Source organism: Schistocerca nitens, chromosome 3 (assembly GCF_023898315.1).
Source record: "Schistocerca nitens isolate TAMUIC-IGC-003100 chromosome 3, iqSchNite1.1, whole genome shotgun sequence".
Classification (NCBI taxonomy): Eukaryota; Metazoa; Arthropoda; class Insecta; order Orthoptera; family Acrididae; genus Schistocerca; species Schistocerca nitens.
The window spans coordinates 582,569,878-582,584,065 of NC_064616.1; the positions used below are offsets into that span (position 1 = coordinate 582,569,878).

The following is a 14,188-nucleotide window of genomic DNA, read 5'->3' on the forward strand; positions in this document are numbered from 1 at the left end:
TCTGATATTCTGTAGACTTACATTTTGTTCATTAGACAAAAATTCAAAACTGTATCAAACACTTTCCTGAGGATGCAGCTCATGTCAGTAACCTGGATACCAGTGTCTACTGCTGTCATGGACAGGTGAAACCAATTGGGTTTCATGTGATTGTTGTTTATGGAATCAATGTTGATTCCTATAGAGATTTTGGCCTACAGAAATGTAATATGTGAGCTTGAAACATGTTCAGACTTCCAGATAGTAGTAACATCAGTGATATAGGCCTATAATTTTGTTCATCTGTCCAGCAACCCTTCCAGAAAATGTATGATTTCCAGATTTTTCTAATCACTTGAAATGCTTTGATCCTTTAGTGATCTACGGTACAGTGCTGCTTGAAGAGGAGTAAGTTTGAACAAAAAGCTTCAAATGAACGTATGCCCTTTTCTTAACCGTATCCTACATACAGCTGTTTGAAAATCACGGCCATCAATCACATGTTCTTCGTCATCAGCACTCACATGTGAATACAACCAAAGCGGCATTAGGCTGCTTAGTGTTGTCTTTACTGACCATTTCAATGCACACTTCACTTGTGCATTCTGTAGGGCCAGTGACAGAGGACCTCACTGAAACGTATCCTGAGCATTGGATTGGTCACCATGGTGTCATTTCTTGGCCATAGAGGTCTGCTGATCTTACTGCATTACATTACTGTTTGTGGGTTTGGCTTAAGAGTAAAGTCTACAAGCGCAGAGTGGACATGAAGGAGGAAATTATACCTTGTATTTTACATGCATGTACTCAAGTAAAGGACCATACGAATAAGCTCACATCAGCAACACAGCAGCTGTCTACAGTGGCTGCAAAATGCAGTGTACACAATTAAACAAAACATTAGATCACAGTGTTTCATTTACTATCACCTGCATATATCTTGTTCCCAGTTGTTATCATTTGTTTCCTCAGAAACTGTTAAGAATAGGAGATGAGTTCATATGACTTTCTTTGTTCAGAATCACTAAAAATATCACCCCTCAAATCATGCACCTTCCCAACTAACTCATCTTGTATACAAATGTATAGGTATCGTATCAGGTCCAATTGACCCCTTCTGTTGAGTGATTTCAGTTTATTTTCCTGTCCTGTGGTCACTTACATTGATGTTGCTGTGACAGTTTAAAAGGGGACCCACAGTACTATCTTCCTCAGTGAAACAATGTCGGGAAAAGAAGTTTAATATTTTAGCCTTCTCTCATCCTCCATTTCAGTGCCATTACACTCACAGTGTATCTGGACAGATGGATAACATCTGTTTACTGATGAAATGTAAGACCAAAACTTCTAAGGATTTTTTGTCAAATTGGTAGATAGAATTTTACTTTCACGTAGGTTGAACACTTAATGCATGGCCCTCTTTATGCTAATTTTGGTATTGTTCAGTTTTTGTGTGTCAATGAGACTTCAGCCAAGTTTAAAACAACAGGGAAGTTCTCTTTGCCTTTGGAGCGACTTAATAATGTGGCTATCAAACCATGGCAAGCTTTTTCCTGACCCTCACAACTTTGTGTCACACATAGCATACCTGTGTAAGGTGTATTGTATATTGCTCATTAACTTTGTCCATTCATACTAAACATTTTCTGTCCCAGAGATAAATATTTCTTGTCGGCCATTCAGTTAGTGTGAAGTCTGCTTCTTGTCACACTTGCTAAGCAGAAATAATCTTGATACATTTCTTTACATTCCTATTTATAGCTGTATTGTTATGATCATAAATTCCCAGTTCTGTGTTAACTGAGTCAAAAAGTTCGGGCTTGTTTGGAGATCTAAAATGTTACCTTTGTGAGTCAGCTCTCTGATAAACTACTCAAGGTAATTTTCAGATAAGGTATTTAGAACAATTTCACACATATCCCTGCATCTGGTAAGTTAAAACCTCCCCCAATACTATAGCAGAACCAGGAAATGTACATGTGACATTCTTGAAGTTTTCCATCAAGCAATCCACCACCACCATTCCTGAGGCAAGATTTTTATAAAAGTGGATGATTACCGTGGTTGGTCTACCTATAACACTTATCTTCATATAAATTATTTCAAATTTGGAATCTTTACTGGCCCTGTTAGATGTTATTTACAGCTATAAACGCAATTTCACCACTGGTGTTGTTCTTATCTTTGTGATATACGTTGCAGTCAGAATTTAGAATTTCATTGCTACTAACATCTGGCTTCAGCCAGCTTTCTGCCCGAAGTACTATGTAGGCATAATTACTGTTCACAAGCAAAAGTAGTTCTGGGACCTTTCGGTGGAAACTCCTGCAGTTAACTGATACTACACTGAGGTGACAAAAGTCATAGGATACCTCCTACTATTGTTCCAGGCCTCCTTTTGCCTGGTGTAATGCAGCAACTCACCGTAGCATGGACTCAACAAGTTGTTGCAAATCCTGCAGAAATATTGAGTCGTGCTGGTGCTATAGCCATTCATAATTGCTAAAGTGTTGACAGTACAGGATTTTGTACATGAACTGACCTCTCGATTATGTCCCATAAATGTTCAATGGGATTAGTGTCAGTTGATATGGGTGCCCAAATCATTCTCTCGAATTGTCCAGAATGTTTTTCAAGTGAATCGCGAACAATTGTGGGCCAGCAACATGATGCATTGTGATCCATAAAAATTCCATTGTTGTTGTTTGGAAACATGAGGACCATGAGTGGCCGCAAGTGATCAGTGATTGGTTCAGTTGGACCAGAGGACCTAGCTCATTCCACGTAAACACAGCCCACACCATTATTAAGCCACCACTAGCTAGCACAGTGCCTTGTTGACAATATGGGTCCATGGCTTCATGGGATCTGTTCCACATTCGAACCCTATCATCAGTTCTTACCAACTGAAACTGCAGCTCATTTGACCAGGTCATGGTTTCCCAGTCTTCTAGGGTCCAACTGATATGGTCACAAGCCCAGGAGAGGTGCTGCAGACAGTGTTGTGATGTTAACAAAGGCACTCGCAACAGTCATCTGCTGCCATAGTCCATTAATAGCAAATTTTGCAGCATTGTTATAACAGATATGTTCATCCTACTTTCCATGTTGATTTCTGTGTTTATTTTGTGTAGTGCTGTTTGTTTGTTAGCACTGAAAACTCTACACAAATGCCACTGTTCTCAAACATTAAGTAGAGGCTGTCAGCCTCTGCATTGTCCATCATGAGAGATAATGGCTGAAATTTGATACTCTAAGCATGCCCATGATGCTGTGAATCTTGGAATATTGAATTCCCTAATGATTTCTGAAATGGAATGTCCCATGCATCTTGCTCCAACTACCATTCCAAAGTGTGTTAATTCCCAGTGTGTGGCCATAATCACATTGAACACCTGAGTGCAAATGACAGTTCCGCCAATGCACTGCTCTTTTATACCTTGTGTACATGATACTACTTAAAGCAGGATATGAGATCATTTCAGTTCGCCCTTACATCCCCAACCCTACACGTTGCTATCAGTGTCAGCGATTTAATCATACCAGCCAGTCGTGTTCCAATCTGGTCAAATGTGTTACATGTGGCAGGGATTGTCCACCTCCATCCCCTCGTTGCATCAACTGTATGGGCGACCACGCTGCTGCTTCTAGAGATTGCCCTATTTTCAAAGATGAACAAATTATTCAGGAAATCAGAGTGAAGGAAAAGGTGTCCACATTTGCTGCTTGTAAGTTATTTGCCAGTAGAAAGCCCACTGTGCTCCCAGCAGGTAAATATAGCACTGACCATGCATCTCCTCGGCCTGCTGAGGAGGTAGCCACACAGACTTGCGATCTCACCTTTAGCGCTACGGTCGTCGGATCGGCCAACCCAAAGATCACCCGTTCATCCTCCCCACTATCGCCTGCTCACTCTCAGGCTCACCCTTCGTCAGCTCCTGCTAAATCACGGGCCCCAAAATCGGACACCCTGACTTCCAAGAAAGAGCCTACTCGCAAAGATTTTTTACATACTCCGACCTCCCAACCATCGATTCCTCCCTCCTCTCACCATCCTACTTCCAAGAAGGCACAAAAGAAACAAAGTTCCTCCCCTTCTCCACAACGGCGTGTCTCATCTACAGCGCCACCCAGCAGTAGCCGCCCTTGGCCGTCTTCCACGTTGCCGAGATGCACCGCTGGCGGCCGATCCACCAGCCGATCACTGGTGGCAGGAGCTGCCCCCAAGCAACCTATGGATCAGGATCTTCTGCCTTTGGCTGAATGCTGTTCCACGCCATCAGCCACCAGCTCTCAGTGGTCGTTGAGTTGACAGCAACCGTGGTGAGATTTTTCCCTTTTCTGTCCGCCCTATGTTGACTATCCATTGGATTATCCACAGAATTCACTCCAATCAGGATGAATTGTCGATTATCTTATGATCCTACTCTCCGGTTGTCTTGTCTTCAGGAAACAAAGCTACATCCTCATGATCACTTTGTCTTCCCTCATTTACAATCAGTCCAGTTTGATCTCCCCTCTGTTGATGGCGCTCTGGCACACGGGGGACTTATGATTCTTCTCCATGATATTGTGCATTATCATGCAATCCCCTTAAACAGTTCCTTCCAAGCTGTCACTGTATGTCTTTCCCTTTCTGGATACACCTTCTCCCTTTGTACCGTATACATTCCATCGTTCACACCAATGGCAACAGCCGATCTCCTTCATCTCCTTGGTCAGCTCCCCCCCTCCCCACCCCCCCCCCTCCCCATTTGCTGGTTGGGGACTTCAGTGCCCACCACCTGCTTTGGAGATCTCCGCGTCCTTGTCTGCGAGGCTCCCTGTTGATTGACCTCTTCCACCAAGCAGATCTTCGTTGCCTCAACACTGGGGAACCTTCATTTTTGTCTGCCTCCATGTCAAACTTCTCTCATTTGGACCTTCCGGTTGGTACTGTTCAGCTAACTCGACACTTTGAATGGTTCACTCTAGCGGGTAAACACTCGAGTGACCATTTTCCATGTGTCCTTCGATTACAGCCACAACTGCCATCTATGCACCCAAAATGCTGGAAATTTTCCCAAGCCAATTGGACACTTTTCTTCTCTCTTGCGACATTTGATGACCGTCACTTTCCTAGCATGTTATGGAAGTTATCCTTACAGCTGCGGAACATTTAGTACCTCATACCCCCCCTTTGCCCCGGCATCCCCCAGTTCCTTGGTGGAACGAGATGTGCCGTGACGCAATACGCGAGCGGTGACATGCTCTTCGCGTTTTCCGCCACCATCCTACATTGACCAATTGTATCCGCTCTAAGCAATTACGTGCACAATGCCGTCCTTTAATTCCTTCACTTCCTCGTCTGTAGTTTGGAGTTGAATTCGACGGTTATCCAAAATGTATAGTTTCTCCCTGATATCTGGGCTCACTGTCGCGCATGATACCTTAGTGGACCCAGTTGCCATTTCTAACTCATTGGGTCAACACTTTGCTGAGATTTTGAGCTCTTCAAATTACCCGCCAGCCTTCCTCCTGAAGAAATAAGCAGTGGAAGTGTGACCTCTTGCTTTCTCCTCTCAAAATTGTAAAAGCTATAATACTGTTTTATTTATGTGGAAACTCCAACACACACTCTCTTCCTCTCGCTCTTCCATCCCAGGACCGGATGGCATCCACGTCCAAATATTGCTGCATTTATCATACTGTAGTCTGCATTACCTCCTTTGCCTTTATAATCGAATTTGGACCGACAATACCTTTTCCAGAAGATGGTGGGAAGCTATCGTCATTCCTGTTCCAAGACCTGGAAAGGACAAACATCTCCCCTCTAGCTATCGTCCAATTTCTCTCATGAGTAGTGTTGGTAAGGTTTTTGGAGCGTATGGTGAATTGCCGTTTAGGCTGGTGGCTTTTAACACCTGCCCAATGTGGTTCCTGAAAGCATCATTCTGCATTTGACCATCTTGTTGCTCTCTCCACTTATATCGTGAGCAATTTTCTCAGGAAATGCCAACCGCTAGTAATATTTTTTGATCTGGAGATAGCATATGATACTTGTCAGAGGACAGGTATCGTCCGCACACTGTTCTCTTGGGGCTTTCGAGGGCAGCTACCCCTTTTTATTCGTGAATTTATGAGAGAGCACACCTTTCAGGTGCGGATGCACACCACTCATTCCCGTACTTTCTCCCATGAGCCCCAGGGCTCCGTGCTGAGTGGTGTACTGTTTGGCATCACCATAAATCCAATTATGGATTGTCTCTTTCCCGATGTCTGAGGCTCCCTCTTTGTTGACAATTTTATAATCTACTACAGCTCTCAACGGACCAGCCTTCTTGAACGAAGTCTTCAAGGATGTCTCGATCGCGTCCACTCATGGAGCATCGAAACTGGCTTCCGCTTTTCTCCCAATAAGACTGCCTGTGTAAATTTTTTGTGTTGTACGGAGTATCCTCCGCCTTCCCTACACCTAGGCCCTGTCAACCTTCTGTTCACTGATATCGCCAAATTCTTGGGACTTACGTTTGACAGAAAACTGTGCTGGTCTTCCTACATTTCATATCTTGCAGCTCACTGTATGTGATCCCACAACACTCTCCGTGTTCTAAGTGGTACCTTGGGGAGCAGACCGAGTGGTCCTCCTCCGCCTATATCATGCCTTAGTGCGCTCAAAATTGGAGTACGGAAGCATAGTTTACTCCACTGCACAGATGCCTATTCTTCGGCGTCTCAACTCTGTCCACCACCAGGGATTGCATTTAGCATCTGGAGCTTTTTATACCAGCACTGTGGAGAGCCTTTACACTGAGACTGCTGAACCTCCACTATCCAGTTGGCGAGCTGTTCTACTGAGTTGTTATGCTAGTCATCCGTCTTCCATTCCTGCCCTTGTGACCCATGCCCTTTTTTTCGACGCCTCCTTGGATGTAGGGTATGGAGGCCGCTGTTCCTCTCTACCACCACTGGGAGTCCGCTTCCATCATCTGTTACATTCTCTTTCCTTCCACTTTCCTAAAACTTCATTGACAAATGGTGGTACGGTGCCACCTTGGCTTTGTCCCTGGACCTGCCTTCTCTGTGCCCTTTGTCAGCTTGCCCTCAATGATAGTAACCCCCCCCCCCCCGCCCCCCTGTGTGCACAAATGAAGGATGCCACATTTATTTACACTGATGGCTCAAAGACCACATTTCATGTTGGGAGTGCCTATATTGTTGGCAACACCCCTAATAGATTTCAGCTTCCCGACCAGTGTTTGGTATTTACTGTGGAGCTTTATGCTGTTCAGGCTGTCCAATACATCCATCGCTATAAGCGGCTACAGTATATTATATGCTTGGATTCACTCAACTCTCTTCTCAACCTCCAAGTTCTTTATCCTTTCCACCCTCTGGTCCACCAGATTCAGGACAGCCTCCACTTGGGGGGAGTCTCTGTGGCATTCCTCTGGATCCCAGGGCACGTTGGTATCTGTGGAAACAAGGCAGCCAATATAGCAGCCAAGGCTGCAATCTCTCTTCCTCAGCCTGCTGTTCGCATGGTTCCCTTTGCTGATTTACAGAGCATTTTCTGTCGTCATGTTACTCTTTTATGGCACACACATTAGTTTACACTTCCTGATAATAAATTACAGGCCTTATACCTCTTCCCTGTGCTTGGACCTCTTCCTCCCGGCCTCGTTATTTTAACTAGACTTTGGATAGGACACTTTCTTTTTAGCCGTCGACATCTTTTAAGTGGTGATCCTCCCCTGCTTTGTCCTCACTGCTCTCAACCATAGACAGCGAGACAACTTTTACTTCAGTGCCCCTATTTTAATCTGCTATGCGCCCATTTACAATTGTCACCTGATATATCTTCCATTTTAGCTGATGACACGTGCTCAGCCGATCACATCCTTCAGTTTATCAGTGTCAGTGAGATGACATTGGTCATTTGAAGCTCCTTTTTGGGGAATACAACCCCCCTCCCTCCCCCTTCAATAGTAGTTTTCTAATATTTCCTTCAGTTTTTAGTTTCCCTCCTCCTTGAATTTCACTCCCATTGCTGCTGATTTCACATTCGGTTTTTTACCCTTCCCTAAGACACAAAATGGGTGCTTATGAATGTAGCAGTTTTGAACCCTAAAAAATAAAAATAAAAAAGCTACCACTATTTGTATTCATGCGTATCATTATCCCATGCCTTTTGTGTTTCTTCATTCTGCCATGACACATGCTACTCTTTCATTAAGGGAGCTGATATCCTTTGTTTCTCTATCATAAAAAATCCACATGTGCACATCACAGATACTGCTATCATAGTAGCCACTTCTTGCATGTGGTGCAGCAGTGACCTGTTAAGAGGGTCCTGCAGCTCTTCATTCAATAGTGGAAATTAAGAAATCCACATCAAAAATCACCACAGAATTGTCTATGAATCTGATTTAAGCCTTCCACTCGACTCCAAACCACGTTTGAGGCAAAATTTCGTAACAAAAGCAGCAAGCTGACTGTAGGAACTGAGGATGACTTATGAACCCAGGTGGCAGGAGTCATTTGTGATGAAATGATCCGCAATTTGCAGCCCATTACACCTAGTGCTATCAGTGACCACTGACAGAGCATCCTCTACATCTTGGTTGAGACTCTTTGGCAATCAGAGTAGAGACTGGCCTTCCTTTGCGACCTGCTCATTATTTCCCTAAGGGGCTCCATAACCTGTCTTAACATTGTAGCTCCCAGTGACTAGCAAATCCGCCCACCCATTGTGCTTGTCAAGACCTTTCAAGAAGATTGCCCCAGTCCCAAAAGATCAGGCATCCTGTGCTTGTTCAGATGTACTTTCAGCAGTTGACAATACATCAAACCTATCTTTAAGGCATAAAGGGACAACTGTGTGGGCAGCTTACACTTTTACCTTTCGCACAGAGATTCAAAATCCTGCTACTGTTTGCCATTCACCACAGTGAGTGTTAGCTGATCACGATGAGCGAATGGGAGCACACTGCAATAGGGATCGTGGATGACACTATAGGCACCAGAGATCTCAAAGCATTCATGTCGGCTGCCTCAACACCACCGCAGTCCAGAGCAACAGTATGAATCCCCTACACTGTGCCTAACACAGCTTCTGACTGTTTCCAGAAGGCGGACAATTCCTCTTGCTTCTGTACACAGTTGGCTCACTCTTTATCCATCGTCAGTCCATGTTTGTTTATTCAACAATGAATATAACACTAACGCAAGCAATTGCTTGATGTAGTCTTAAGTACTGATGCTATGCTGCTTCTTGTTATCCATATACAGTAGAGCGTCGATTATCCGAACGTCGGTCAACCGAACGACCGCTTAAGCGAACTGTGTACTCGCTCGCACCTGTTACTCTCCCACCCTACCGTCCATCATCCCCCTCACTCCCAAACCAAGTTTCCCACAGTAGTCGCCGCACTGGGCCACCGCTGGCTGAACATTGCTTCTAATGGGGCCTTCACAAGGCGCTGCTGACCGGCCAAGCCGCCAGTCGCTGTGTTTCAACAATCAGCACACTTCTGTCGGCTTGGCACTGGCAGTAGAAGTAGCGGCAGTATCAAAGTTGTTCACAGCAACAGCTGCGCCAGCTTAGAGTTGAGGCGTGCCGCTCCGCGCAGTTTGAAGGATTGCGCGCCCCCAAGAAGAGCTTCTCACGGTGCAAACAGTCACCTTCTGTTCTCTGTTACGACCCCTTGTGTGCTGCTGCGTGAAGAAGTGAACTTGGCGATACAAAGTGCTTAAACGTAAATGTGTTGTCCTTTCTATGAGGGACAAGTACGAGATTATTAAAAGGTTAGAAGAAGGTGAATCTGCAACCACTTTATCCAATGAGTACAAGGTGGGGAAGTCGACAATTACGGATATAAAAAAGCAAAAGACGAGCATAGCAAATTTTATAGCTATGCTTGATTCTACTGATGGATCAACAAGCCGTAAAACTATACTGTGTGTATTGTTCATGCAAAATGCGTATGTAATATGTATATATTTTTGTTTAATAAACTGTGCCACATACTATATATTCCTACTGAAGTTGCCTTTGTATGTTACTTTGTAATACTAAAAGAGATGCCTGTTTTTATGAATAAATTTACTGTACAGTACTTCTTTTTGGCAAATAAACATGTACAGTTCGATTATCCGAACAAACCAGTTTTCCGAACACCCATGTCCCCCAATTACTGCAGATAATCGACGCTCTACTGTACTTCATTTAACTCATAAAATATGCAAACACTTAAAAAAGTTAATCAACACCAGTTAAAAATGTCAAATCCACTCAAGCATGCATGGACAAAAACTAAATCAAACAACAGAAACAGAAATTGTTGCTACTACTTTAGATTGCACTTGACTGGGGCTGCAAAGGGTAAAAAATTCGCAAGAATGTTATGTGCTCTGACGAAAGCATTTGATTTAGTATATCACTCCATACCTTCTCACATTTATGAGTGGTCACTCCTCTGTTATAGTATAGTCTTTCTTTTACAACAAGACTAGGTTTATGCATTGAGGTTTATTTGTGCATGTGTGTACAGAGTCATGAATGTGTGTGCGTGCCTATCTGTGGGCACACGTGTGTGTGTGTGTGTGTGTGTGTGTGTGTGTGTGAACAGATTCCATTTTAGTGTGCATGTTAATTGATATTTTACCTATTTATGATAACACTTCTCTTAAGTATTTTATACAAGAGCTAAAGAAATCATAGTTGTGTGGCCTCAAAAATCACTGCTGCCACCACCACCTTCTTCCTCCTCCTCCTCCTCCTCCTCTCTCTAATTTTCAGTCCTTTTCCAACTGAGTGACATCAGCAAGCTGCTTTTTTTTTTTTTTTTTTAAACCATAACTTCTCCCTCCTGCAGCTTACCAATAAATACATCATATAAGGTGAAGAAATTTCATTTTAGGATTATTTTTTAGGCTGTGGTTAAGCCATTCACAAAATTGTTTCTCTTAGAGACGATGTTCCTACTTGGTTAACAGTAGAGCAGAATTTGAAAGAAGAGAACGAATGCAATTTGTAGTTGAGGCTCAGTTTAGTTCAGCTGAAATAGTGTTTTAAAAGACAACCAGGTTTTTTGCTGCACAGTTCTGGACTTGTTACTATTAATGTTAAATCAAAAATTTCGCTATTGTGTTTGTGTGGAGAAATTGCTGTCATGAGGTGGTAGTCATGGAGAAGATAGTGTGTTGCTATCTTTTAAGATATTAGCACAAGTATTATTATTTGTTGCCTTCACAATTAAATTTTCCTGTCTTTATTTATTTATTGACTCATAATTCCCTTCTCCTGCTCCTTAGATATCTACTATTCCTCTGCTAGTCAATGCTATTCATTCCTTCACCTGTATTTCATTGCATTTTTTGTGTACTGCCAGATATCTTAGGTTTCTTTCAATATAGACGATACTCTTGCAGTATGAATGTATACAGTACTTTTTATCTATACAATTACAGGTAATAGAGGTGATCAGACATCCACGTGATAAGGCAGAATCAAAATACAATCCTGATGTTGGCATGACAAAAGAAGATGAGGAAAAATACCAGAAACTGGTGGCAGAAAATGAAGAATTACAAAAGCTAATAGCTGCTGTAAGTAACACCCAAACTAAGTATTTGTGTGTACTTTCCTTTTCCTTGGATCCTTACATGTTATAGAAAGATTAATTTCTGTTTCTTGCTTTTTTGTTTTACTTTTGATAGACTTCATAAGTCTGCGTGGTGCTATTATGTTTAGCACAATGCCAGATTTAATTAACTTAAGATGGTAGGCTGTCCAGTTTAATAATCATTTTTACTTCATACTTCATTAGATTGAAGTTTAGAGCTGTGCTGTGTCAGAAAAGTAAAATTCTCAGTACAAACAAAAATGTTCAGTAATGTCTATAATATCCATTTTTGCTTTTTTTGTGTGTTATAGTAATTCACTTCATTGTGTACATGTTCATATCATTTTGAAAATTGTTTAAATCCAACAGGAGTCAATAATATCTTTAAAAGAACTCTATGTCAGTCCTCTAAAAATAGATGTCGTGTCATGATGGTGAAATGACATTGGTCTGACAAGGCCTGTTTTCAAAATCTTGCAGCTATGTATACAATGCTTCACAAAATAGCATCTCTTAAATTTTAGAAGCATTTAAGGAGCTCAGAGTAGTTTTGCGTAAAAGAACATTTTGTGATTACAGTAATGGCAAACAAGACAAGTAGTCCCGTTTTATATTAGAGTTATAAATGCCTACAGATGTTGCCAATTAACAGTTGGCCATAACATAGAATAAAAGTACCAAAACTTTGCCAGAAGAAAGCAGCACAGGGTGCACTAATTTCTCTCAATTTGGGACCAATTTACTTGGTTTTAAATTTATGTATACTGGAGTGTGCTGTCGGTCTAAAGGGGTTCACTACGTAATATGTAATGTTAACTTAAAAAACTCTGTATCATTTGACGAAGGACATCTTAAGGGTGTTATATATGCAGAACTTATTTCTTAAATATGCCCAACTAAACAATGGTAATAAAGTGAAACTTTAAAACACATTATCTCAAAACCCCTCTTTTCCATCACAAATATTCAACCTATCATATATATATATATATATATATATATATATATATATATATATATATATATATTGTTCAGAGTTTAATGCTGAAAGTAAAAATTACAGTAACTCAGTCTAAACTTTCTGACAAGAGGGCCTTTTCACTTTCTGTCTCGCATATATGAAGCTCCTCATCGACAAGTTTTCTTTGTATGTTTTCACTGTCATTTACACAGTACATTATTATTGTTATTAAACAGTTAAATTGTAATTTTGTTGTGTACTGTTCTATTCTCTGATTTGATGCTCTGGGGATTACTTAAATCCAAGTTTGACAGATATGTGGGACATAATAGCGCAGTTTTGTGGTAGCTTGACTGATGCTCGTATGAGGGGTGTTCAGTAAGCAATGCAATACATTTTTGTTTTTTCTCAGCCCGTTTCAGTGAAAAAAAGTGGAATTTGTTGTAGGACATTCTGGATTATTCCTGCTTCAGCCCCTATAGTTTCATGAAGTTCTAATCGGTTGCAGTGCTATATGTAGCTTTCAAAGTGGCGTCTGTAACGGAGGTGAGTTCCAAGCAGAGAGCTGTCATTGAGTTTCATTTGATGAGAAAGCAGAGCATCTCACATGCAGATATGCACTTGCACGATGTCTATGGAGCCCTGGCACTGAACAAAAGCACAGGAGTTGTTTGGCAAGGCATCTGTCATCATCACAGCAAGATCACGCAAACCTGTCTGATCTTCCAAGTGCCAGCCAGCTGCACACAGCTGTGACTCCTCCAGTGTTGCAATTTGAGAGCACTCTCATTCGAGGTGATCGACGGGTCACAATCGAACATCTCACTGCACAACTGGACATCTCTGTTGGTAGTGCAGGCATATTCACCCACCAGTTGGGACACTCAAAGATGTGTGCTCACTAGTTTCCTTGCAACCTAGCAGAAGACCATAAATAGCAATGAAGGACCGTCTGTGCAGAATTGCTTGTGTGTTAAGTGGATGATGGGTAGTTTACTGATGATGCAGCAAGATGTTGGGTCTGGCATCAACCAGTAGAGTGGTACCGTGGGGGCATACAAACCCTCTCAGTAAGGTGGTATAAGGATGTTGCATTGAATGGAGATTATGTTGGAAAATAGGGGCCGAAAGAGTGGGGAATAATATGGTGTACTGGAATCTTGAATAAAGCCAATCTGCTTTCAGGAAAAAAAGAGTTGCATTACTTATTGAAAGCCCCTCGTACTTATGTATGTAGTACATGCAAGTGCATACACCGTCTCATCTGACGTTCTAGATACTGATTTCCTTACATAATTCAGTCGCTGTTTGCAGTAGTGGACCAGTCCCGCTACTCAGTTCCGGTCTGCTGTGCTAGTCATTCTTGTTCACCTGGAAGGTGTGTGAGGAGCTGTTCTCCAACTAAGATCACCAAGTCAACAGATACTCAGACGTCAGTTTTTTTCTTATATATTCATCGTAAGCATTTCACATTAACATCTTACTGAGCACCATGTTAATATCGTAATCACCAGAGTAGACAATGTTGTTTGTGTGACAGATCATCACTCAAGATCCAAATCAACACCATTTCATGCATCTGCACAGAGAAGAAGCCTGCCATACATTGTCATCCATGGCACTGTTCTATGGGCCGAGCTCA

General features: G+C 42.2%; 1 protein-coding gene across 1 annotated transcript in view; it reads left to right on the top strand.

The window, feature by feature from the left end:
* LOC126248497 (gamma-aminobutyric acid type B receptor subunit 1) overlaps positions 1-14,188 on the top strand; it is a 117,130-nt gene that overhangs the window by 89,476 nt on the left and 13,466 nt on the right. Inside the window, exon 15 of the mRNA XM_049949534.1 lies at positions 11,431-11,568. Coding sequence (XP_049805491.1) covers positions 11,431-11,568 — 138 coding nt within the window. The remainder of the gene's footprint in view (positions 1-11,430; positions 11,569-14,188) is intronic.